Here is a 27,165-nt window from a genome sequence, read left to right on the forward strand (position 1 = left end):
ACTGCTGTGCTGATGCTGTGCTAGGGCTCTAATGACTCTTTGACAGGGGCCCGGGCCTCCCGGCCTTATATGCAGACTGACCCCCAAGCTGTTCGCGCTTTGACAAAGGGGAGGGGACCGACATCAGAGGGAAGGTGATACATGAAAGCCACGATTCATCCGAGAAATTAAAGCAAAATGCCCAACTTTGAACTACAACAACAGTCAATATGATCCTTTTTTTTAAATTGAGATAAAATTGAAACAATATTTACAACTAATAATAATTTGTAATTCATATAGGCCTATAAACATATTTTATAGATTATTTCTAAAATGTGAAAAGATAAATAGATAGATAGATAGATAGATAGAAAGAAAGATAGATAGATAGATAGATAGATAGATAGATAGATAGATAGATAGATAGATATATAAAACTGATATGCCACAGATATATAGATAGATAGATAGATAGATAGATAGATAGATAGATAGATAGATAGATAGATAGATAGATAGATAGATAGATATGCTATATTTACATAGATAGATAGATAGATAGATAGATAGATAGATAGATAGATAGATAGATAGATAGATAGATAGATAGATAGATAGATAGATAGATAGATGGATAGATAGATAGATAGATAGATAGATAGATAGATAGATAGATAGATAGATATGCTATATTTACATAGATAGATAGATAGATAGATAGATAGATAGATAGATAGATAGATAGATAGATAGATAGATAGATAGATAGATAGATAGATAGATAGATAAAATTGATATGCCATGGATGGATGGGTGGATGGATGGATAGATAGATAGATAGATAGATAGATAGATAGATAGATAGATAGATAGATAGATAGATAGATAGATAGATAGATAGATAGATAGATAGATAGATAGATAGATAGATAGATAGATAGAAAGATAGATATGCTATATTTACATAGATAGATAGATAGATAGATAGATAGATAGATAGATAGATAGATAGATAGATAGATAGATAGATAGATAGATAGATAGATAGATAGATAGATAGATAGATAGAAAGATAGATATGCTATATTTACATAGATAGATAGATAGATAGATAGATAGATAGATAGATAGATAGATAGATAGATAGATAGATAGATAGATAGATAGATAGATAGATATGCTATATTACATAGATAGATAGATAGATAGATAGATAGATAGATAGATAGATAGATAGATAGATAGATAGATAGATAGAAAGATAGATATGCTATATTACATAGATAGATAGATAGATAGATAGATAGATAGATAGATAGATAGATAGATAGATAGATAGATAGATAGATAGATAGAAAGATAGATATGCTATATTTACATAGATAGATAGATAGATAGATAGATAGATAGATAGATAGATAGATAGATAGATAGATAGATAGATAGATAGATAGATAGATAGATAGATAGATAGATAGATAGATAGATAGATATGCTATATTACATAGATAGATAGATAGATAGATAGATAGATAGATAGATAGATAGATAGATAGATAGATAGATAGATAGATAGATAGATAGATAGATAGATAGATAGATAGATAGATAGATAGAAAGATAGATATGCTATATTACATAGATAGATAGATAGATAGATAGATAGATAGATAGATAGATAGATAGATAGATAGATAGATAGATAGATAGATAGATAGATAGATAGATAGATAGATAGATAGATAGATAGATAGATAGATGGATAGATAGATAGATGTTCTTTGTGATGCATTTAAATCTGAACCGGAGTATGTTTAATGTATGATTCTCTTGTCTTTAATTCTGTCTATATTGCTGACACATGATGTTCATGTTGTATGGCTTTACCGATGACCTTCCAGACATAGTGAACCTACAATGCACCCTCCTTTCCCAGCTTGCATGTGCACGCCGATGTAGCACCCTTGTTCCTCATGTGTACATTCCCCTGGACATTGTAAAACATTCCTTGTCTGGCGAGAGTCCGTCAGCGTGGAGTGCCCACTACAGCTCTGTCTAAGCACCATTGTGGGTCCATCATCATTGGGTGGCCCGAGGAGGGATTAGATGTTTATTCCAAGACCACCATCCTTCTGCTTGGTGCGCAGATTAAAATTATTAGGCAAACAGACTATTTAATCCAGGGCTACTGCATGGATGTGGATTGGAAGGCTCTTCACAGGTTGGTGATTATCTGATTCCATTGCCAGATTTGCCATGCCTTGTTTGGTCACACTAACATTAGAAGAGGGGCTAGTGGCACTGAGGGCCCAGTGTCTGAGTATGTGTATTGGCCCCTCTATTTGCTCTAAGATGTCAGACAGACTGAAGGAGCTCACAGGAAGAACAGATGACAAATGACTGGCTTGAGATGGAGGCAAATTAATGCAATACAAATGCAGAATCAGACAAAAGAGCTCTGTTTCAGCCAACGGGAGTATTACCATATTCGCTACAAGAGATGATTAGTCGTCATCTGTTTAGATTTTGGTGTATTTCATGAAACTTTCTACATTCAACATTTTATGAACATGTTTGTTTGACCATCTTTTAATAATCATGTACAATGGAATATGAACAAACCCATACATATTTAAAATAAATGCATGCTGTAAATGGCCTGCAATATTTACATCTTGCACATATTTTTTTAATGCTATCAACTGTAAATAGATGTGAAATTAGCCACCAACTAATTCTGTCAACGAGTCTGCTGACTCTCTGTACAATACACATGATCCGTGCATGAGTAAACTGAAGTCCAAGACCCTGTGTGATTTCTTTCAGTCTTCTGTCCTTCCCTTGTCGATTATTTTGAGGCCCTTTTGTCAATATAAGTACCATCTAATTCTCACGGGTAGTATATCTCCTAATCTAAGGATGGTACATGCCAATCAACAAAACATGTGCTAATTAACACCTCTTCACTGCATACGAAAGACAGACCTATTCAAGCGGATCCTGCCTCGGTTTGATAAAACAACAAACTATTCTTCGGCGTCATGAAGAGGTAGGCTAACGACTGTAAATATTGCTGCGTTAAAAACCTTGTTATACTCTCTATCAGTGATTAAGTTTGTATATTTATTTACTTAATTTGTTTTTTTTTTTTTTGAAAATTGTGAGCGTACTAGAGGATGTTTATTGACTAAACAAATTCTTATGGTCAGCAGAAATGAGATAATCGCCGAATGTTAACTTCCTGTTCAAAATTTCCTACATCCTGCCGCCAGTTTGGTTCTAACATCAAATGTTTTTGACATGAAAGACACTATTAGCACCTTATTAGGCCTGGTGTGGCGATTGTCAGATTGAGATTTAAAGAGGTTTGTGATGTACGCCACTTTAAAAGAAGACGTCATGTTATCAAACGTCAGAAGCTTACAAGTAATACTAGCCTAAACTTTTTTTGGATGGAGTGTCTTTTATATATATATATATATATATATATATATATATATATATATATATATATATATATATATATATATATAAAGTAACAACAGACATCAGACGATTGTTACAGTACTCTGTTTATACCTCCCCAAGATGTAGCCTAACTTTTTCTGGACAAATTTTTCTGACAATGAAAGAGATTTTTGGTAATGTAAGAGAATGGTTATTACCTGAAAAATTTTGCATATCCAACAAAATAAGAAAGATACATTTTAAGATCTTGCATATGGTTTATCCTACAAATTCCCAAATTGCAAATTATTTTGATTTATCTAATTTGTGCACTTATATACATGAAGAGACTAACTTATTCTATAGTTGCACTCACGTCAAACATCTCTGGAACAACATTATTTTTTATTTACTGTCCTTATTTAAACATGATTTAATTTTAGTAACAACCATGCTCTCAATCCTATTGTTATTTTTATTTTGTGTTACACTGTACATTTTTTATACACAAAAATAAGTTCCTAAAACAATAACTATATTTAATACTTTCCTTGCTGAAATTTCATACAATATTGAATCTCTTAAACGTATTAATACAGAATAATACGTTTCTTAAAGCTTATGATAATCTTTTTTCTTAGTGATTAAGGCTTTGTGAGTTTTTGGATGTATTTTTTGGATGGATTTTTTGTTATTGTATTTTTTCTACAATGCAGTGATGTTATTATTTTTGTATTCAATAATAAAAAAACACAAGTAAAGCTTTTGTTTGTTATCACAAATCTGCTTCGATTTACTGCTCAAATAAACAGCTTTCTTGTTTAACTACTACATGCATATCGGTCTATAAAGATAGAAATGCTCATAGGATATACGGTCAAAATAAGAAAACACAATAGGCTACAACATAAACAGGTACAAATGCTAAAACAGAAGGGTAAGTTGATGGAAACAACCCTTAGGCAGAACGTTAATTTTAACCATGATCGTTCATTCATTGTCAGACTTTGTGACTTTTTTGTTGTCCTCTGTCTATGCTTTTCAATTGAAGAATAACATAGCCATTTCAGGGAACTGGTTTACCATTGATTGATCCACATTTCTTTCAGTAGTAAAAGATTCATTTGCACATTTCATGGCACAAAAAGTTTAATAGAAATGTGTTGGAAATATGCTTGGCAGTTCGGTCAAAAGTTTGGGGTCAGTTTTTTTTTTCTTGTTTTTTTTTTATAAAGAAAGTTCATGTCTGGGGACATTTATTAAATGTGAGAAAAATGTTAAATATCTATTAGCATTTTAAATAACTACCTTCTTGTTGCGTGTAGTTTCAAATATAATGATTACTATAGTCATTATTGCTTTTATTACTATTACCATAGATAATAATCATAACAATAATAATTAATATTAGAGTGATTTCTGAAGGACTCCGAAGACTGGAGTAATGAAGCTGAAAATTCATCTTTAAAATCACTGGAATAAATTATAAAATTCAATTATAAACTGCTTTTGAGCAGTTATTTTATAGTGCAATAATATTTCACAATTGTACAATTTGTACTGCACTTTCGATAAAATGAATGCAGTCTTGGTGAGCAGGAGAAGCTTATTTTAAAACATTTAAAAATCCTACTGACCCCAAACTTTTGACCGGTAGTGTATTACACCCTTTTCTCATACACCCTTATGTTCAATATTTTTATCCATTTCTCGGTGAATATAAACAGTTATAATAAAGTTATTTTAATTAAAATAACAAGTTATTACAAAATCTCAACATTGTTTATTATTTTAAGATGTTTTTTTTTCTGATTTTCCTCATTATAAAAAAAGTATTTAATAATTTTCTCTAACATATTATTTTTGGACCGTGATCTTAAGTTATTTTGTTAAAATAGATTTGGTTTTGCTTTTGGATTTGGTGTTTATTGACATAATGTATATACACAAATATGTATTTGAAATTATCAAAACTACCTACACAAACTTCCCATCATTGTGCCACTTGCGCACACACAATTTTTCTTTGAACAAGTTGGAAATGCTTTGGTACATCCATGCAAATGGTTATGTACAATTCTCTGATGTGTCTACATTGTCAATTGCTTATCAGAAATCTGAAAGAGCTTACCAGGTATGTTCACTCACACTGTACAAAGAATTTGTTTTCATGACAGAGCTTCTACAGTGGAACAGAATTACAGTTACAAGACAAAAAGCAGATAATAAAAATATTTTTAAAAACATAAGTAAATAGTGAATGCTAATATGCAAATTGACAAGTGTATGTACAAGTATATTACTATATACAACGTTATACACAGCAAATTCATCAGAGTTAAATTCTCGGTGTTGAAGCATTTGAGAGTAAAGTGTTGACGTTAAAGAGTTAGATTTTGATAAATGAATATAATAAGAGTTAGAATTGTTTTTATTCAGTGTGAAATCAAGGAGTTATCTTTTTTACACTTGGTGGTGTTATTTCCAACATCCGGGAATTCATGCAGCCCCAGTCACTGAAGAATTTTCCAGACGCCATTTTCCAGGTTTAGAACAGCAACTGGTGAGTCAAACTACCTAAATGTTGGTATTTTACTGACTTTCTTTAAGGAAATACAGTTGTAAACATGTTGTTAAGTTAATAACTTTAGATTGGAGTGACAATTTTAAACTTCTGCGGTTCATTCATGGTCGTTTGTGTATCTAGCTTAACTGCATTACTATTGACTTCTTTTCAAGAATGTTTTTATATGCTCACGCATACATAGTGCATAAAAACATCAAATGAACATGTTCAACACATTTCTGTCACACTTAATGCCATTTTGTGCGTTGTTACCCATCTGTAAAATAAAATCGACACTTCTCCTTTAATTCCAAGCAAACTAGCGAGGGAATCCCCGGAGCCGCCTAACGTTAGCCTACTCTGCCCGGATGCTAACGGCAACACAGGACGGTTTCCATAAGCTCTGGAGAGTTTCTAAAACATATCTGGTGAGTAAATGAACGTATGCTAACTTGTAAAAGGCTTCCTGACTAAAACATATGATTGTTTGTTATTCGTGTACGTTAATTTGGTTATTTTAAACACCGCGGCCCTTTTAAACTGGTTCATTCGTGGCCGTCCATATAACGTTAGTCCATAACTTAGACTCGTGTGATAACGTACGCTTGAATTATATTAAGTGTTGACAACCATTAAAGTCGGAATGTTAACATTAATGTCTTTAAATGACCGCGTTTGCACTTTATCAGACATTTAACGTTACAGAAGTCTCCCGGAAGTTGCGGGACTAACGTTAACGTTATCCCGCAAATGCACAGAGACTCCCAGATGCCCAAGTAGATGCCCGCAAATGAATGCTCATCTCCCGGAAATCGCGCGTCTCCCGCCCGGTCATTAAACACTTTGCACACCCCTCTCCACCGCATCCCTCCCAGCTCTTCAGGTACGTCACGCGCAAGTCACCCCCACCGCTCTTCAGGTACGTCGCGCGCAACTCATCCCATTGCTCTTTAGGTACTCATCTCTCCCGCTACCTCCCGCAAATCAACTCTGTATCCCCCGAAAATGACTTTTCCCAACTCGGGATGTCTGACGTTAGTAAGTTAGGCTATTTCTGTTGTCAGGAACATCTTAGTCAAGCTTTTTCTCCCGCATGATATTGTGCTTAAAACTATAGGCTAAACTTAGCATGTACTGTACACAACATTTCCGTTTTATTAGTGCGTTGTAAACAGCCACCTGTCTGTAAAATTCATATTTGAGCAGCCTAATGATGATACAGGTTTGATTTGTGGATTTATTATCAATAATCAACATCTGAATCAAAAGATATGTGAAAATGTGTGAGGCATACTTTGTGATGTTCATCTCTCTTTTTTATCTGAAGGTTATGCATATGTGTTAGATACTAATGTGTTGTTGTTTTTTAACAGCCACAGTTCTCTGTACAATAACACAAGACCCTGTGACGGTGGCTGATTAGAGACGGATGGTGTATTTCCAGAGTTGGTGAAATGGCCAAGCACACCTTCTTGGTCATATGTGGTGATAATAATGAAGGTATGTTTGATAAAGTTCTGTATTTGTTTCACAATAAGCTGAGAGGGTATTAGAGCATTAGAGAATAACAAATGACATGAAGGTGATAAGTTTTGTATTGTGGGTGAACTGTTACTTAAATAATGTTTTGCTGTTTGCTTTGCACTTTTTCTCTTCTGCTTATCCTAACATTTTAGGTTATATTTGGACCTGAAACATCTGCTAGACTCCAGGAAAGGTGGCGTCAATACTGGACCTGAAAGGGCCTAACAAGTTGAATCTGGTAAAGAAACACACACACACACACACACACACACACACACACACACACACACACACACACACACACACACACGCGCGCACACACGCACACGCTTACAGAAAACTGTAAGTTTATGAATATTTTTTACACTGTGGCCAATATTTTGGGGAAGTCAGCATCACTAAATGATATAAAAGATTTTAAGCTCCTCTAAATTTTGCTCCAAGTGTTAAATTCAGGATTCTGGACAGACAGCTGCCTGTTTTTCCAGTTCTAGTCATAGTGGTTAACCTAATTGTTTTTGGAGATCCAACAATGATGTATGTGTTTTTTCTACTTTTCCATATCCTGTCACCTCAACCAGCTGGGAGAGTCAAGTTGTGGATCATCATGAAGATTTTCAAAAGGTGAGTTTAGATTTTTTGAATGTTTTATTTACTTTAAATGTTCTTTTAAATATATCATAGAATTTGACTGCAATTTGTTTTCAAACATTTTTCTTAGTCATGCTGGAATCTTGAAGAGTTCTTAGATGAGCATCACCCTACAGTATATCCGTGCATCAGGAACCACCAGACGAGCGATCAGCAGCTGCTACATCGTCATGGATAAAAAGGTCATCCTGTGGCTGGGAAGCACATCTTTCACAGGACATGCTTGATGAGATTTCCTAGCTCCAGTTTGTTTTCACACAAGTTTACAGCATTTATACCTTCATTTAAACTGCTGTGTTTGGAGGACCAAGGAAACACCAGAAGTGAAAGATTTGCACGCCAAGTTGTTTAAAATGTAATTTCAGAAGAAAACTATGCGTTCAGAAGAAAACTATGAGTGACGATATATTGAACTTTCAAATTGCTCTGATAACACATCAAGTTTGGACATCATATTTTGTTGATACTGTCTGTACTAATAAAACATTTAAAGCATATTTGACATTGTTGCATTTTAAAAATTGAATTGTTGAAGTTGTGAATGTTTTCAAATAAAATGTATTTTATTTTGTAATTTACAGTCTATTTGACCTTTTTACCATATTTACACTCAAAAGAGTTGAATAAAATAATATATTACACCAGGTGGTGTTAAATATAGTTACATTTTTTAACTCTGCCCTGAGTTAAAATTAACCCTTACTTCGGTGTCAATGTGCCAACCCTTTTGAAAGTGTTGATTTAAGTCTGTTTTGAGTGGACCCCATGAGACACTTTCAAAGTGTTGAAATTAACACCCATAGAGTTGTTTTGGGTCCCCATATTTTGCTGTGTATGTGCAGCTGTTATGTGCAAATTGGCATGTAAAGTATACATTTATGTATTTATGTAGTATACTTACTGCATGTTCATCAAAATGTATTATAACAGGTCTTCCACAACATTAAGGCAATAGTACACAGCATATATTCTTTACATGCAAAATGGTTGAACAAGTTGTCATAATATGTCAAGCATATTTCTATACATTTCTATAATACTTTTGTTTCTAAATCTGCATTTAATGAACCATAATGTTTATATATACAGTTGCAATGAGAACTATTAAGCCACCTTTGATTTTTTATTTTTTTATATTTTCCAAACGATGTTTAACAGAGCAAGGAAATTTTCACAGTATGTCTGATAATATTTTTCTTCTGGATATTTGTTGTATTTCGGCTAGAATAAAAGCTGTTTTTATTTTAAATGATTAGCCTCTTTAAGCTATATTTTTCCTTGATAGTCTACAGAACACCATCGTTATACAATAACTTGCCTAATTAAACTAACCCGGCTAGTTAACCTAATTAACCTAGTTAAGCCTTTAATTGTCACTTTAAGCTGTATAGAAGTGTCTTGATAAATATCTATACAAATATTATGCACTGTCATCATAGCAAAGATAAAATAAATCAGTTATTAGAGATGAGTTTTTGTGGCCCAACAGACAGGAAAGCTAGTAGGTGTAAGAAGGCTGCACTGTAATTTCTACAGCACTACATGTGCAGTTTATCCTAAGGAGATTGTTCAGTTTTTGTGCTGTGCAGTACTGTCTTTTCTTTTCTGCATCACAATGACATGGAATGTCAACAAATTACAGTCCCTTTAGTTCCTTTTATCAATCTGAGGTTGCCAACTTATTCAGCATATGCTTTACGCAGTGGTTTCCCATCCAGCTGCAATCCATCACAGGGAAACATCCAATCATACTCATTCACACACACACTCATACAGTCATACACTATTTTAGCATACCCATTTTACCTGTACCGCATGTCTTTGGACTGTGGGGAAAACCGGAGCACCCGGGGGAAACCCATGCGAACACAGGGAGAAACACAGAAACACCAACTGACCCAGCCGAGGCTTGAACCAGAGACCTTCTTGCTGTGAGGCGAACGTGCTACCCACTGCATCATTACGTCACCTTAAGGTGTATTCTATAATTTACAATAATTGCCATCAAAACTGTAGCCATAGTTTTCATCAGATCATCCCTCCAGAGTACACAGTGATGTTGATAACATGACTAAGCGTTTCGACTGTCTTATCCATACATGTTCATTGGCCCAGATGTTTATTTTTGGGAGATGAACTAAGGATTCTGAGCAAAAGACATACTTTAATTGGCAGGTAATCCATGGTGTTTTGCTTTTTGTTAGAGTTGTTGAGAAACACATTTACTGTTTTGCAAATTTTAAGGATGATTAGAGAAATGTACCAAAGCAATTTAGAAAATTTTAATTTAAAAGAGAGATCTGTGAAGACTGTACTCATTTATGATAGATAGACAGAAAAACAGATATAGACAGAGATAGATAGATAGATAGATAGATAGATACACTGTAAACGATTTCTGTTGTTTTCACAGTATTATACTGCATTTCTCAACAGTTTTTTACTGTATAAGCTGTGCACAGTGTGTTACTGTATATATTGTTGTTTTCACAGTATAATAATGTATTTTCAACTTTTCTATACTGTGAACATGGTTAACAGTATGTTACTGTAGATTTTATAATGAATTTTGGGGAAAAATCCGTTACTGTGCATCTAAATACAGTACTGCAAATGACCAAGAACAACTCCACACACACTATATATTATGATTATTATGTTTATTTATTTTTAGACAAATTATTTTGTGAAGTAAATAACCTAACCAGTTTCTTCAGACTGTTCAGTGCATTAAACTGTCCCCTGGTTTTCCATTTTTGGGTGCACTTTATAAGGCAACATGGAAATATTAAATAATATTTAATAAACATAACTTTGTGCTAAACCAAAACGTAAATTGGAACAAAAATAAATTGATTCACGTAACCAAAGACTGTTAAACACACAAAATGATTTCAAAGTCAGTTTAAATGTCAGAGTGACCAACCTGCTTTAGACGGATTCAAGAATATTGGGCGCCCATATTGGCCACCGTAGAGGGCACATATCTCCACATTTTCAAAACGACATTTTAAAATACGCACTATCTTAATAAATAAACCACAGAATTGAGTTTAAAACAACTACATTCTCGCATGAAAAACGGTTTAAACTTTATTTCATAACACATTTATTATCTAGTCATCGAAGACAGGGGCATGTCTCAATAATGTCTAGGCCGATTAAAGCATGAGGTTTGCCGGATACATGAGTGACGGAGCGCCGTCAACCCCTGGAGGTCAGAATCTCCCCTATCGGCAAAGCACACTTAAAATTAGACATGATATCTAAAAACAAACCACAGATTTGAGTTTGGAAGAACATGAAAAACTGTTAAAACTTCATTTCGTGACATATTAAACGCAATATTTATATGATCTGGCTTTTCTCATCCGCCATTATATTTGCTTGTTGGTGTGAAATGAACTCTGGGAGAAAAAATATCAATTCTCAAAACACTTCAAGCGAACCTTATTCTTATTGTTAAAGTCAGATATATGTAATATTTTCGCTGGTAAAGTGAGAAGAAAAAAAACAATATTACTATTTTATAAATATCACGTTTGCACTGGTTCGGTTCAGCACACAAACGACACCGAATCGGATTGAACCGTTTGCTCAGGAATTATTTTATCACACGTGTTAACAAGCACATTCAGCAATATGTGTATAAATGTGTGTGGCCGAGCAGTATAACGAAATAGTAATGATTCATTGTTGTGTCTTACAATAATATACAAAAAGGAATCGGTTTTAGGCGGACTCGACTCTTTACTGTTCTAAGGAGCCGATTCATAAAGCCGAGCCGACTCGATTCGACCTTCACCAGGCAAGCAACGGCTCTTCTAATTTGAAATCCACCTGTCGCCTTTTCTTCCAGTGAATTCATCCTCGGTAAGTGTTTAAAAGTCAAATTCTGTTCGTTAAAGGATTGTTTTGTGTATATTTCCGTGTAGTGTGTGTGTAATTTAAAATAATTAACCAAGTTACTTTAGTTGTAAGTTAGGTACTTATGTCACGTTATTCGACGCCAGACCGTGTTTGTAGTGTTTGCGAGGTATTAGATAAGGTAATTACAGTGAGTTTATCTTGAGTGAGTTTTTGACCATAGTAACGTTAAGTTACCTGAAAAAAACTTGGGGTTAACTGCATTAATGAATTCTCTATTTCAGCACAACACTGAGATGAAGGCAAAGTCACCATGAAAAGTTAAACGTTTAACGTTAAGGTAAGCTCTGGTCTTCATGTGGTCATTATGACCAAGTTATCATTATGGTTAAATTTGTAAACTGTAAGTTAGTTATTCAAACTAAACTCACAATGAAATAAGTGTAACTGTTTTATTAAATTGAGCTGATAATAAAATTCAGTTGATGTCTTTTAAGCTAACGTTAATATTAACATAATTCATATTAATTGTCTATTTCTCACTGGTTAATGAGCTTATTGTATAACGTTATTGTGTCATTAATTGTACATTTTATTTTTGGTGTTCAGGTGTAGGGAATGATTTGTATACAAATTTATTTGAACCCCATACAGATTTGTATGGTTGTACCATAGATTTAGATTATTAAATGTTAAGTCTTATTTTACTCTTATTATATTTATCTTTTTTGCAACTACAGCAATTCATGCTGAAAAAATGATGCTACCAATCACTCCTCACTTGTTTATTCGAGGTAATGTTGATGTCTTCCTCATTTTGATTAGATTTTGAAATGTCAAGCTGTTCACAGATTTGTTGTGAGGAGTTTCATGTACAACCTCTTTTTCTTCTTCTTCCAGTAGCGACGCAGTGGCACAGTAGGTAGTGCTGTCACCTCACAGCAAGAAGGTTGCTGGTTCGAGTCTCGGCTGGGTCAGTTGGCTGAATACAATGGCATAATGATTCTGCTTGCCCACAGGAGGTACTTGATTTAGTTTTCCTCAAGCGATACATCAGTTTTTATGAGTAATGCGTGACACTTGAATTGAAGGGACAGTTCACCCAAAAATGAAAATAATGGCATCTTTGGCATCCTCCACTTGTTTCAAAATAGTTAGTTTTTTTTTGTTCCATTGAACACAAACTCTTTTTTTTTTTTAAAGAAATTTGGTTCAAATATGGATGTCAATAGTTTCTGGTTTCTAACATTCTTCAAAATATCTGCTTTAGTGTTCAACAGAAATTTAAATGGATTTAAAACACATGGAGTAATGGTGGCAGAATAGTAAACTCTCCTTTTAAATATTTTATTCTGAGATTTATTTAAATGTGTCTTGTCTTTTGCCATATTGTCTTTCTAGCTCAGATTGTGATGGACCTGGAATGTGACACCAGTTACTCTTAAGTCAAGAACCAAATAAAGCACAGATGTGGAGGGATCTGCAACTAAACTAACTGGAGGAAAGGAACCTTTAGGTAAAAACACCTGCTTTATTTAGATCTGAAGTATTTTATTTAGCATAGAGTATTATTTTTTTATTCTTATTCTGATTTAATGTTATGTATATACTGAATATAAGTCATTTAAATTTCACAAATGATTGAATATAAAATATCATCTAGATCAGTGGTTCTCAAACTTTTTTCATCAAGTACCACCTCAGGAACAATTTGTCTCTACAAGTACCACCAAAATGAGCAGTATTGAAATACAGCAGCGTAGTAGGCCCAGTAAAGCAGCTAAAACTCTGCACGGTTAAAAAAAACATGGCAGATTACCTCAAAAACATAGGCTATATGTCATATATGGCATATTATATACATCATTTTTGGTAAATTTTGAATGTGTGTAGCATGTACATGACATATTTCATTCCTCCGCGTACCACTAAAAGGAAGCCTGCGTACCACTAGTGGTACACGTACCACAGTTTGAGAACCACTGATCTAGATGTCTTATTTTTTATTGTCTTAAACATTGGTGCTCAACCCTGTTCCTGGAGATCGACCTTTCTGCAGAGTTTAGCTCCAACCCTGATCAAACGCAACTAAACAAACTAAATAGTATCTGAAGGAGCACTTGGTAAATAAAGACAGGTGTTCTTGATCAAGGTTGCAGGTAAGCTCTGCAGAAAGGTAGATCTCCAGGAACAGGGTTGAGCACCCCTGATCTAAATGCTCAAAAATGCTGTTTCAGAGGTGAGGTTGGATGTAGTTCAGAAATAGATTCATTAGGATCAATGCTTAAAGTAAATGTTTACTTCTCTCTGTAGGCCAAACATGCTTAGTATCCCACACATTTTAATGAATTATTTATTTTGGTTACTTTTACATCTATATATGGGTAAGCAAGTATTTAATAAATAAAATTATTTTAAACCACTTAACCAAATGACTCTATTACCCTAGCTTCTGGGAAAAAAACATGTAAAATAACAGATTTTTTTTTTACAGTGTGGGTGAACATACTACCTTGATGTCCAACAAAGACTGCACAAGAGCTCATTTGATGGCACACATTCTGTCCTGTCTACATCTCTGACGAAGTGCTTCGACATCAGTGAGTAATAAATCTTCATATTATCATGCATTCAGGATTTCTGTAAGCCTATCTTTAATGTTAGTTTGTAATCAGCAGTGACTGTTTTAAAATTTGGTATTTAAATCATTCTTAACGTTTTACTGATGCTGTGCACAGTAACGTCAAGATGATTTAATTTGAGGAAATGTCACTGGTGAGGTGTAATAATATTTATTCGTCTCACTGACATGCCATCACTGCATATTGAAATACAGTAATACGAATTAACCGCAAAATATTATCACAAACATTTCATGAAGTAGACTGCTTGACTACTCTTTATTTCTTTGCTCAACTTTAACACATTTGATCGTGTTGCTGTGCCTTTCGGCAGATTTTGCCAAAAATGAATGCTTAGTGATTACTTTTTTACAAATTTTACAAATGTCAGTAACTTATCATTAGCATTATTTTTTTAAAAATCACCCATGGCTTTCATGTTCTCTAACGTAATCTTGTCTGTAAGTTAGAAGTAGATTTTCACATGTTAAAAGCCTAAAAGTACTTGATTAACATTAGTCACGTTAAATTAATTATTTTATTTATTTATTTATTTTAAATATGTAGCCTCTTAAGGTCAGAATGAACTGTGTTCACCCCTCTTAAATTCGTGGAAGCGCTAGTGTGGTCATGGAATCAGATATTCAAGCTATACAGAATCAGACATTAAGTTAAGATGAGACTTTATTTTTTACACACCTGTGTGGACACTTGACTAGTGTTGACTTGACTGATCTTTTCCCCATTAACGTTAGTGTAATTGTAAATAGACAACAATCTGTATTTTGCCAACAAAAACGATAAAAAACAGTGTTTTTATATATATATATAACAGCAGTGCGGTGTTTGGTTTCTGAATGAATGAAATAATTTGAGGCATGATTAGTTTTTACTCCAGTGATTGATTTTGCTTGTCGTTTTTGCAGGATCATCAGAATTGCTCCTGCCCTTTTTCACTGTCCCTTTTCCACAACATCATTTGGCCTTCATCATTTCGTGTCTTGTAGCAGTATTTTCACCTGTTTTTAAAATTGTAATACTTTTTGATGCATTAATTGTTGACTGGTTTTAATGATCAATTGTTCATTAGTGTTCTGTTGCTGTGTTATATTGAATAATTGCTACTGTTTCAGTAGGGTTTACACAATAAACTTTTATTGTGAAGTTAAAGTTTCAGTTTCTTTATTTTTCTTGTATTTCTTGAACAGTTAAAATAACATTTGTGCAATTTTTGAACTTTTTTTGCTCATTATAAAGTAGCACTGTTAAATACAATAAAATAACATTTAATAACTGTAAAATACTATACAGTAATAATGAAAGTAACGTTAAAATACCGTAGTTCTGCATGGTAAAAATGTACAGTAAAATACTGTTTTCAGTTTTGCAGTATGTGTATTACTACTGTAATTGGTGTTACAGTATAAAAAGAAAACAGTAAAATGATGTATTACATTTTACAGTAAATCTAATACTAATGTAATTAGTATTACAGTAATGTTACTGTTTTATGAAATACAGCAGCTACTGGATAATTGTTGCCAGTAACTTACTGTTAATTTAACAAGAAATCGTTTACAGTGTAGATAGATAGATAGATAGATAGATAGATAGATAGATAGATAGATAGATAGATAGATAGATAGATAGATAGATTGATTGATTGATTGATTCCAAGGTGCCGTAGTACAAAGTTCCATGTACACATAACAAAATATTACCACACAACATATGGTACATCATTTTTTAGATGCATCTGCCTCCCCACTGAACTCATTTAATGAATGAATGGCTACCATTATAAATAATTTCTACTTCTTTCTAGAATTTAGTTCTATTTGTCCTGCAAACAGGAACTCTGAAACGACATCCTGATGGCAGCGGCTGAAACACAGAGAACAATGGGTGATGGGTGATACCCTGAGCTCTCTTTAAAGCAAAATTATGGTAAATTATCATTGGACCAGTTTGGTTAAAACCAATGATCTTGCCTGCTACCTTCACAAGACTACCCAACCTGTTCTTATTTGACACACTCAGATTACCAAGCTACAATGCAGAAAAATAAAACACATTTAATAAGTTGTTTATTGAACAGTGTCATCATAGAGACACAAACCCCAAACGATCCAAGTTTCTTTGCTGAACATTTATTTAGACAGCCTGGGTGTTAGGTTAAAATGTCAACATATTGTCAGTAACGACCCCTAGATATTTATTTGTCAACAATTTCAATGTCTAAGTCTATAATATTTGTTATGCTGTTTGTAGGAGAAGCCTTTGTGTAATCACCATGTCTTTTGTTTTGTTTACATTCAACTGGAGAAGAAATCTATGACACCAGGAAGAACATTCTGCCACAACTGGGCCATGCCCCAAATCCTGAACATGGAGGAGACTCAAAATCACTGAATCGTCAGCATATTTTATGATATGACATTGATATTTCTGTACATACTCCGACAATCATTAGTCTACATGATGAACAGACGAGGTGAGAGGCAACAACCTTGAGGGGACCCAGTGGAACAATGCTGAAGGTCAGAAAGAGCACCACTGACTCTGACACACTGCAGACGTCCCGCTAAAACATCCAGAATCCATCCACAAATATTAAGATCCAAGTTAAAAAGAGAAATTAACTTCTCCACCAACAAATGTGGCTTCATAGTATTAAAAGCAGAAGAGAAATCAGTAAATAACAAGCTGGCATGGGTCTTGGGCTTTTCCAGGTGATTAAACGGTTAATTCAACAGTGTAAGATTAGCATCTTTAACTCTCCTGCTCTGTCTTAATGCAAACTGTAACAGATCAAAATATCACCTTTAATAAATCTCTTAAACTACTTCATAACTAATGAAGCAAACGCAACAGGTCTGAAATCATTTAACTACCGAAGGAAACTTATTTTTGGCTATAGGAACAATAACAGATTTCTTCCCAATTTCAGACAGACAGACAGACAGACAGACAGACAGACAGACAGACAGATATAGATAGATAGATAGATAGACAGACACAGACAGACAGACAGACAGACAGACAGACAGACAGATAGATAGATAGATAGATAGATAGATAGATAGATAGATAGATAGATAGATAGATAAACACACACACACACAATTGAATACCTAGGCCTATCTCATCTCAAACTGAAGAATGCTAAGAGTGCTTGAATTTTTTTAATTAATCCAGTGCTAGAAATTGTTTTCCTAGATTTACAAATTATACATTTAAGTAAAACATACCTTTTGTTTTATTCTGTAAACTACTGATGTTATACATGGTGACTTTTCTCTGTACAGTCCTACAGTTTTTACTGCAATTGCAATGCGGTATAACGGGCACAAGAGGGCGCACGTGCTCAATTTTCACAACAATAAGAAAACTTACTACAGAAGTTATGGCACAAAGAGTGAAACATTTAAAACTTCTTTTTCCAGTATTTTTCTCATCAGTGACTGGAATATTAAGTCATCAATTTCCACTGGTATTAGCAAGCATGACCATTTTCTGTTTTAAGGTGTGCAGTGTTATTTTTTGTTTGTTTTGTTAAGGCAAAAGTTCAACGTGCATAAGAAGTTCGCTTTAAGTTCTCTCCAACTCAAACGAACCCCTGTGGAACTCAAAACAAGCGGAAACCAAAGTAGAAACCAAATCAGCTTAGCATAAAAGTTGGACAAACTGCGTTAGTCAAGACGCTCAAGAAAACAAGTCGCGTTTGCCCAGTAACCATAGCAACAGTACGTAGTTCGAGCTGTTTCCGTCACCTTCAGACATACGTCAACAAAAAAGTCCTGCTGTTATTATCTCTTTAGTCACCACAAGACTAAAGCGTTTTTTTCATCGCTTCATTACTCAAAACGGATAGTGCATTGCACTAAAATACATCTTCGCATACGCGAAACAGCAAATTACTGACAGATATTCGTCAAAAAAAGGGTCGACCCTCTTGAAGGTCAGCGAATAATTGGCGGAAAATTTGTTAACTGCTTTAATACACATTACTCAAGCTGTCCCCCTCCAGCATATCCCTCAGCCCGTTCCCCGCAGTAGATGCCGTGCTGGTCGCCATGATGATGTCGGTTTTTGCCTGCAGCAGCAGCAGCGAGCAGTGAGAGAGAGACACACACGGTGACCGGGAGCAGCGGCGGCGGCGGCGGCAGAGAGTCCTCCGCGCACCGACATGACCGAGGAGGACGCACATTTCCAGCCCCTCGCCTCGACAAGTGCATAACAGTTTCCGAAAGCAAGATTTGCTCCTTCCGCCAGGGTTTTGTATCCACGAGGAGAGGAATTTAAAGGAAAAAACAGCTTGCTAAGGCTTTCGCAGTCCTGGCAGAGGAGGGGCATATGGGGCTTTGTAGCAATGCAGATCCCGTGCTGCTGATGCGCTTTTGTTACTGCATAATGGATAACCACAGATATCACCATATCTCAGGGGATTGCTTTAAACTTCTTTGGTGACTTCTTTTGTGCAAACTGTCCTTCAAAGGAGACGCTGCAGTCGGGAATACATAAGCCTAGGTTATATACGTCAAATCCACCGGCCAGGGCAGGGTCGATGGCTGTAAGTTCTCTGCACCTACGGACTGCGAATTCATGATGTTGTGGATTGATATATGGAGGAATCCTTGCGAAAGGAACCATGATTGACTCCTTATCTTTTTGAGTCATTAAGCTTTTTTTGTGCAAATACTGAGCATACTGTGAGGCATCAGCACCATTTGAAACCATGTCTGTGGAGGTGCGTTTAAAGAAGCTGGAGAAACTGATTATGGATGGCCCGTCTCAGTCCAGCGGCCAGTGCTTCAGCATGGAGACCTTGTTGGATATCTTAGTTTGCCTGTACGACGAGTGCAGCAGTTCTCCCATCAGAAGAGAGAAGAACGTCCTGGAGTTTCTAGACTGGGGTAAGATGCACATTTCATGCATTGCACGGCTTGTCTTTTCTCGCGTCCCACACGCCGGTTGTTTAGTTATTCATTCACTGACATATGCGAGAGGCAAACAAACTATTGTTTTATCGTCTGACGTTAGCCAGCTGCTTTCAGACAAAAGTTGCTGCACGGAAAAGTCATTGAGTTGTTTTTCGAGGGGGGAACAGAAATGAAGGTGACATCATCGCTGGACTGGTTTGTGCATGAATGTGGAATGTGAAGCTCACCTTTATGAGTCCTACTGCTGAAACAAGGTGGATACACTGCAGCGGGCCTTCGCGGTGACATATCTGAAGAAATCATTTATTTATGGCTTCAGAATAACATGGGAGAACATTATTCTGACGTACCAGTGTGTATTATTGCTGTAGCATATCCGTGTCCATGTTTATTTTTGGTGTGTAAATGATTTATGTTCACTTGGTAAGGTTTTGAGGAGATGAAGAATAGAAAACAAGTCAGGAAAATGCTGTTTTATTCTTCATGATCTGTCGTTTATGGGCGCCGGCATTTTTGGGGTCACATGACCAGCCTTGTCATGCAATTGAATATAAATATGTTTACTTTAAATACCGATTTCAGTCATGGGTAAAGCCACCTTATTACACAGAATTGCAAGAGTTTATCTCAGCACATGTTCAAGTAAAACAAGAACTTCAACGATAGCACATACACAATATAAACATTCCACAAACCCACCATAGTCTCTTTTCCTGTTGTCACTTATGCTCCTTTTAACCTTTTATTTGCATTTTGTAATATCTTAAAGTGGGCAACATGGTGGCTTTGTGGTTAGCACTGTCGTCTCACAGCAAGAAGGTCACTGAGTTCTGACTGGGCCAGTTGGCATTTCTGTGTGGAGTTTGCATTATGTTTTCATTATGTTTATGTGGGTTTCCTGTGTGTGCTAACCTCGAGTCCAAACACACGCGCTATAGGTGAATTGAATAAACTAACTACTGGCAGTAGTGTATGTGTGTTAACGAGTGCGTAACCTAGTTTCCCAGTACTAGGTTGCAGTTCTCCGCTGTGGAAAACATATGCTGGATAAGTCGGCGGTTCGTTCTGCTGTGGTGACCCCCTGATGAATAAAGGGACTAAGCCGAAGGAAAACTAATTCATGTATCTTAAAGCAGGGGTGTCCAAACTTGAAGTCTTGGAGGGCCGGTGTCCTGCATAGTTTAGCTCCAACTTCCTTCAACACACCTGCAAGGAAGTTTTTAGTATACCTGGAAAGAGCTTAATTAGCTGTTTCAGTTGTGTTTAATTGGGGTTAAAACTAAAATATGCTGGACACCGGCCCTCCTGGACCAAGTTTGGACACCCCTTTCTCAAAGTATTTTAATGTGGTTTTATATAACTTTAAAGTACTACATATTTGGAAATAAAATGCACTATAAACTTCCATTACCTGACATAGCCCTGGTTAACAGTAAGTACATCTTACAGGACTTTTCTGGTACTTATTATTCTTAATAGCATTTCAGTATAAATGTAATATGGATGTACTACTTTGGGCGTGCTACCGGTTATGTTGTTTCCTTCTTTTCACATATCTTGTCACGTGTGGTCATGGTATATTAATGTACCTATCATATATACACACTTCTGATTCTGGCGGGTAGTAATAGATTGTATTTTGTTCATAGTCTTCATAAATTCTTTTTTTGTCACATTCTGTGTTCTGTTCTGCGTATGTATAGTAGGGAATTATTCATGAATTTGCATGCAGCCCTGTTATATATTTACCAGTATGAACTTCAGCCCACCATGCCAGCATGTTTTATTATCATGTTTAAAAAACACTGGTACTCTCAGACCAAGATGCTGAATGTAAACAAAACCCTACTTTAAATGAAACAGGCAACCTTTAATAGAGCCCGAGTTCACCCTGCATCTGTGAATGATCTAATTGCCAGTTTAAAGTGGAGCAGAAATGGCCTTCTGTCTCTAGAAAAAAAAAGTTTGGCTCAACTAACTGTCATGTTACGTAACTTTCTGAGAAATGAATAGAATGCAACAAACAGCATGGGTTTAGATTCACCGGCACATCATCTGAATGCAGTGACAATTTACAGCAAAGTCCCTGCTTAGTTTGGTTGTTTTGTTTACATTCCTCTGTCCTTTAATTTCAATGAAAATGACAATTGAACATGCCTTTACCCTCTTAACTGCTACCCTACTTTTCGAGATCAAATTAATTAGATATGATTTATGCATATTATATATTGTCAAAATAAGTTCAGGTTTGGATGCATTTAATATGATGCATTAAATATATAGTAAATAACATCTAACCTGTTGGACGGTGACAGTTAAGGGGATAAGGGATTAAGAATGGCCACAATATGACTACAGTGCATCCGGAAAGTATTTATAACACTTCACTTTTTCCACATTTTTTCAGTTACAACCTTATTCCAAAATAAATTAAATTCATTTATTTCCTCAATATTCTACACACAATACCCCATAATGATAATGTGAAAATCATTTTTTGAAATTGTTGCAGATAAAAAATAAAAAAGCTGAAAAATCACATGTGCATAAGTATTTACAGCATTTGCCGTGAAGCTCTAAATTGAGCTCAGGTACATTCTGTTTCCACTGATCATTCTTGAGATGTTTCAGCAGCTTAATTGGAGTTCCCCTGTGGTTAATTAAGTTGATTGGACATGATTTGAAAAGGCATACACCTGTCTACATAAGGGTTTACAGTGCATGTCAAAGCACAAACCAAGCATGAAGACAAAGGAATTGTCTGTAGACCTCCGAGACTAGATTGTCTCTAGGCACAAGGCTGGGGAAGGTTACAGAAAAATTGTGCTGCTCTGAAATTTCCAATGAGCACAGTGGCCTTCATCATCCGTAAGTCGAAGATGTTTGGAACCACCAGGACTCTTCCTAGAGCTGGCCGGCCATCTAAGCTGTGTTATTTGTGGAGAAGGGCCTTAGTCAGGGAGGGGATCAATAACCCGATAGTCACTCTGTCTGAGCTCCAGCGTTCTTCTGTGGAGAGAGGAGAACCTTACAGCAGGATAACCATCTGTGCAGCAATCCACCAGTCAGGCCTGTATGGTAGAGTGGCCAGACGGAAGCCACTCCCCTTCTGGAATTTGCCTAAAGGCATCTGAAGGACTCTCAGACCATGAGAAACAAAATTGTCTGGTCTGATGAGACTACAATTGAACTCTGTAGTGAATGCCAGGCATTACAATTAGAGAAAAGCAGGCATCGCTCATCACCAGGCTAATACCATCCCTAGAGTGAAGCATGATGGTGGCAGTATCATGCTGTGGAGATGTTTTTCAGCAGCAGGAATTGGAAGACGAGTTAGGATAGAGGGAAAGATGAATGCAGCACTGTACAGAGACATTCTGAATGAAAACCTGCTTTAGAGTGCTCTTGACCTCAGGCGTGGGCGACGGTTCATCTTCCAGCAGGACAATGACCCAAAGCACAGCGCCAAAATATCAATGGAGTGGCTTCATAACAACTCTGTGAATGTCCTTGAGTGGCCCAGCCAGAGCTCAAACCTAAATCCCATTGAACTTCTTTGGAGAGATCTGAAAATGGCTGTTCACCGTCACTTCCAATCCAGCCTGATAGAACTTGAGAGGTACTGCAAAGTGGAATGGGCAAAAATTCCCAAAGACAGGTGTGCCAAGCTTGTGGCATCATATTCAAAAAGACTTGAGGCTGTAATTGCTGGCGAAGGTGCAGCAACAAACTATTGAGCAAAGGCTGTGAATACTTCTGTACATGTGACTTTTTCAGGTTTTTTTATTTTTAACAAATTTGCAACAATTTCAAAAAATATTTTTTCACATTGTCATTATGGGGTGTTGTGTTTAGACTGTTGAGCAAATAAATTAATTTAATCCATTTTGGAATAAGGCTGTAAAATGAAAAAGTGAAGCGCTATAAATACTTTCCAGATGCACTGTATATCATTGATGTCGAACATAGGTCAGAACATTATAGATAGAGATATGGTGCATCATTGTGCATGTGTGCTTATGCGAAAAAATTGTAAGTGCCCTTTTCCTGTAGGGAGTCTCAATAGGGCAGCGTCAGGAAACTCTGCTGAGCCGCTGGACACATGATGTCATATGGGGAAACGGCTGCGTATTGTGTTTGTCCCTTTGTAGACCTGTCTATTTAAAGAGCGACTGGATAGGTCACTCACTCATGTGCTCATTAGCACACACTCACTCATTCATACATTATAATGTACAGCGCTGTCATTGGCATACAGACCAAAGTCACAGTTTATTGTAACCAAGGTCAAATTTAGCTCCTCAGGGGACTTTGTGTCTTGGTTCTTAATGACACACTAACACATTTTTACTGCCTCCATTTTTTTCTTTCTAAAATTCACTCCAGCGTAGCTTTGTAAATCTAAAGGCATTCAGAAGACGAATTTGGCCGGTCGCTCTGGTTTTCCTCAACGTCTGACGGCACTTCATAAACACAATTTCAGTGCACGCATCAGCCAGTTATTATGGTTTAGGTAGATCAGTGATGAGGATTCCACATTCAGCGTTGACGGATTGTAATTGGAGCCTTGAAGCCTTCACAATGTACTACAACATAATGAGAATCACATGTATGTTGGGACAAGGCTGCGATGCTACAATTATACGTGAAACCCCCTGGAATGTCCCAGTCCTCCTGAGAAATGCATGCTAAACTTTGCGAGACGCATAATGAATGATTCATATGCATTTCCTTGGCTTTCATTGCCAACCAAGTCTAGACCAGTGACCCAGAGCCATATTGTATTGTACTGATTATTTTTTCATTGTAAAAAATGACTGAATTCATGCAGGCTCCCTGGGCTTTCACTGAAATAGATCTAGGGCCAATTGGCAAAGATGCGGACATACTTGAGCTATTCATTTGCTTTCCCTTGACTGACCCCATAGAGGACAGCTTGGAGGCAGCTTGGGGAAGGGTTTGACGGGGTTTCCCACATGATACATTCATCACACCACGCAGTAGGTTAAACCGGTATTTCCTCGCTACGTTTCAGAACGGACAACATTTAGGGGTGTTTACACAACAGTGTTAATGGAAAGCCTTTTATGCATTTTGGTTGATCGTTTTCATGGCAAAAGTATTTTGAAAATCTTTTTGGAAAACCTTATGTAAAGTACTCGCCATTGTTTGTTGTACATGTTGCTGTGGTAATATTATGGTTTTGCATAATTTTCTTGGTTTGTGATGCAAGGCATGTGAGTTCAGATGCAAAAACCTCTGAATGCCATCTGAAATAATTTTCTAAAATAAGCATTTTTCTCATCTTCCTATTTTTTTTCTCAGTTATTTCACTTTAAAGGTAATGCAAAGGACCTATTCTTTGCCATAAATTTCTATTCGCTGAACATACACACAGGAGCCTGTGAAAAATGCTCTTTTAAGGAAAAAAAATTCTGATGGTTTTTGCATCTGAACTCTTTAAATGCTAGTTTTGTAGCATGATATGTGGCCCTGGACCTCAAAACCAGCCTTATATTTTATATTTTTCAATGAATGAATGAATAAATGAATGAATGAATTAATTTATTTAACAGGGACAATGCACAAAAATGACATTAACCTCAAAGAGGAAAGATGCATTGTGCCAGGTTGTAGCAGGATTGCTAATTTCTACCTGTCAATAAATGGTGCTCTGACGCCTGCCTTGTTTAGTTCAGTTAAATCGCACTACAGGTTGTTTTCCCTCTTGGGGGGGTTCGTTTGTGCTCCAATGATCCAAAGAAGGCAAAAAAATGCTAAGATATATCAATTGTTTCCCTTGGTCCGGACCAAATTAACCCAACCTCAGATGTTAAAGCACCCAAATACATTTTGTAACGTGTAACCTCTATAAATATAATAAAAAAATTATATTGGTGTCAGTAATGCGCATATTACTGTTATTGTTGACCAAAACTGAAAGTATAAAAATAGTTAACATTTTTTGGACATTAAAATGTATAAATACAGTTGAAGTCAGAATTATTAGCCCCCCTGAATTATTAGCCGCCCTGTTTATTTTTTTCCTCAATTTCTGTTTAACAGAGAGGAGATTTTTTTTCAGCACATTTCTAAACATAATAGTTTCAATAAATAATAACTGGTTTATTTTATCATTGCCATGATCACAGTAAATAATATTTGACTAGATATTTTTGAAGACACTTCTATACAGCTTAAAGTGGCATTTAAAGGCTTAACTATGTTAATTAGGTTAAATAGCCAGTTATGGTAATTAGGCAAGTTATTGTACATCGATGGTTTGTTCTGTAAACTATCAAAAAAAAAACAAAAAGAATAGCTTAAAGGGGCTAATCATTTTGACCTTAAAATGGTTTTTAAAAAAATTTGAAACTGCTTTTACTCTAGCCTAAATAAAGCAAATAAGACTGAAGAAAAATATTATCAGACACACTGTGAAAATTAGCTTGCTCTGTTAAACATCATTTGAGAAATATTTAAAAAAGAAAAACAAATTCAAAGAGGGGCTAATAATTCTGACTTCAACTGTTTTTATATTAGCGTAACCACAGATACAGGGACATGCTCATATGTCACCTTATAAACAGACCAGCTGATCTTCGCGGCTTTAAAATGCTCCAGTGTGTCTGTATCTGTAGTTACACTCAGAAAATAGCGGTGAGTTTGATGACAAGAGAAAAGTTTGTTTACAATTGTTTGCAATTCATTTATTTAGCAGTTTTTGTCCTATATTATTTTTCTAATAGTATATTTAAAGGTGAAGTCATTGGACACATGGCAATGTGACAGGATTTTACAGTCCATCCGATGCATACTTACACGTCCTGCTAAAATGCAAGGCATGCCAGACCCCTGAGCTGCTCCACACTGAGGTGTAAGAGCAATGCCAAACTCCCAAAATAAAGCCTCGGCACTGCAGAGATCTGGATGCATTGTTCTTCCCCGTCACATGATGTTTCTCCTGCTGAGGGCCTGGATCGCTCGCCTGTAATAGTATGGTTTAAAGCCAAAGAATTCACCTCTTCTCCCTCATCTGTCTCCATTCCCACTCTCCGTCAGCACACCCTCCAGCACAGTCAAACAGAAACATCTTATTTAGTGCTAACATTGTACACTCAGAAGCCCGCCCATGCCTGAAGCTGTAGTCTGTTCACATACATGTATGGGAAGTGGGTATGTTTTTGTCATTGTATATGTATTTAGACACATGTTTAGGGTGTGTTTCACCAATACAGATCTGTCACAGGAGATAGACACGCACGATAGCCAACACCGCAGTGCACTGGTGCTCGGAGACCCTCCATTGCACACTGTAGATGAAGGATTGTTGCACTCCACTCAGGCTAAGGGCAGATTTGCATAGAAGTGCTGACTCAGTGCTCTGATGTGCAGTGTGAAGGGGCTTGTGAGACAGCTGTTTGATGCCCACGCTCTGTCGTCGCGCTCTCTGTCTTTCTCTCAATGTATCCTAGTTTTCAATTGGCAAGCATCTTAATCAGTCTGACGATTTCTGGTGCCAGCGTTGGCAGAGGAATATAACAGACACAGTCTTGGTTTCAAT

General features: G+C 36.0%; 1 protein-coding gene and 2 long non-coding RNA genes across 30 annotated transcripts in view; 1 reads left to right on the plus strand and 2 right to left on the minus strand.

The window, feature by feature from the left end:
* The first annotated feature begins 2,963 nt into the window (after positions 1 to 2,963).
* The window catches only part of cdc42bpab (CDC42 binding protein kinase alpha (DMPK-like) b), a 128,431-nt gene continuing 104,229 nt past the window's right edge, over positions 2,964 to 27,165 (plus strand). For 21 of the 28 annotated variants that reach the window (XM_087297488.1, XM_087297494.1, XM_087297489.1 and 18 more), the window contains exon 1: positions 18,775 to 19,574. In XM_087297488.1, the coding sequence (XP_087153614.1) occupies positions 19,397 to 19,574 (178 nt within the window). In that variant the 5' untranslated portion in view covers positions 18,775 to 19,396. 28 annotated transcript variants of the gene reach the window in all.
* On the minus strand, positions 9,418 to 18,933 carry LOC147832277 (uncharacterized). Its single transcript, XR_015518699.1, has 2 exons — positions 16,212 to 18,933; positions 9,418 to 10,555 (listed from the first exon to the last, which is right to left on the minus strand). It is a non-coding gene; the product is annotated as an uncharacterized LOC147832277 (long non-coding RNA).
* On the minus strand, positions 19,057 to 22,111 carry LOC147832278 (uncharacterized). The gene is made up of 2 exons (XR_015518700.1): positions 20,924 to 22,111; positions 19,057 to 20,698 (listed from the first exon to the last, which is right to left on the minus strand). It is a non-coding gene; the product is annotated as an uncharacterized LOC147832278 (long non-coding RNA).

Source organism: Danio rerio, chromosome 20, assembly GCF_052040795.2.
Source record: "Danio rerio strain M-AB ecotype USA chromosome 20, GRCz13ab, whole genome shotgun sequence".
In the NCBI taxonomy this organism is placed as follows: Eukaryota; Metazoa; Chordata; class Actinopteri; order Cypriniformes; family Danionidae; genus Danio; species Danio rerio.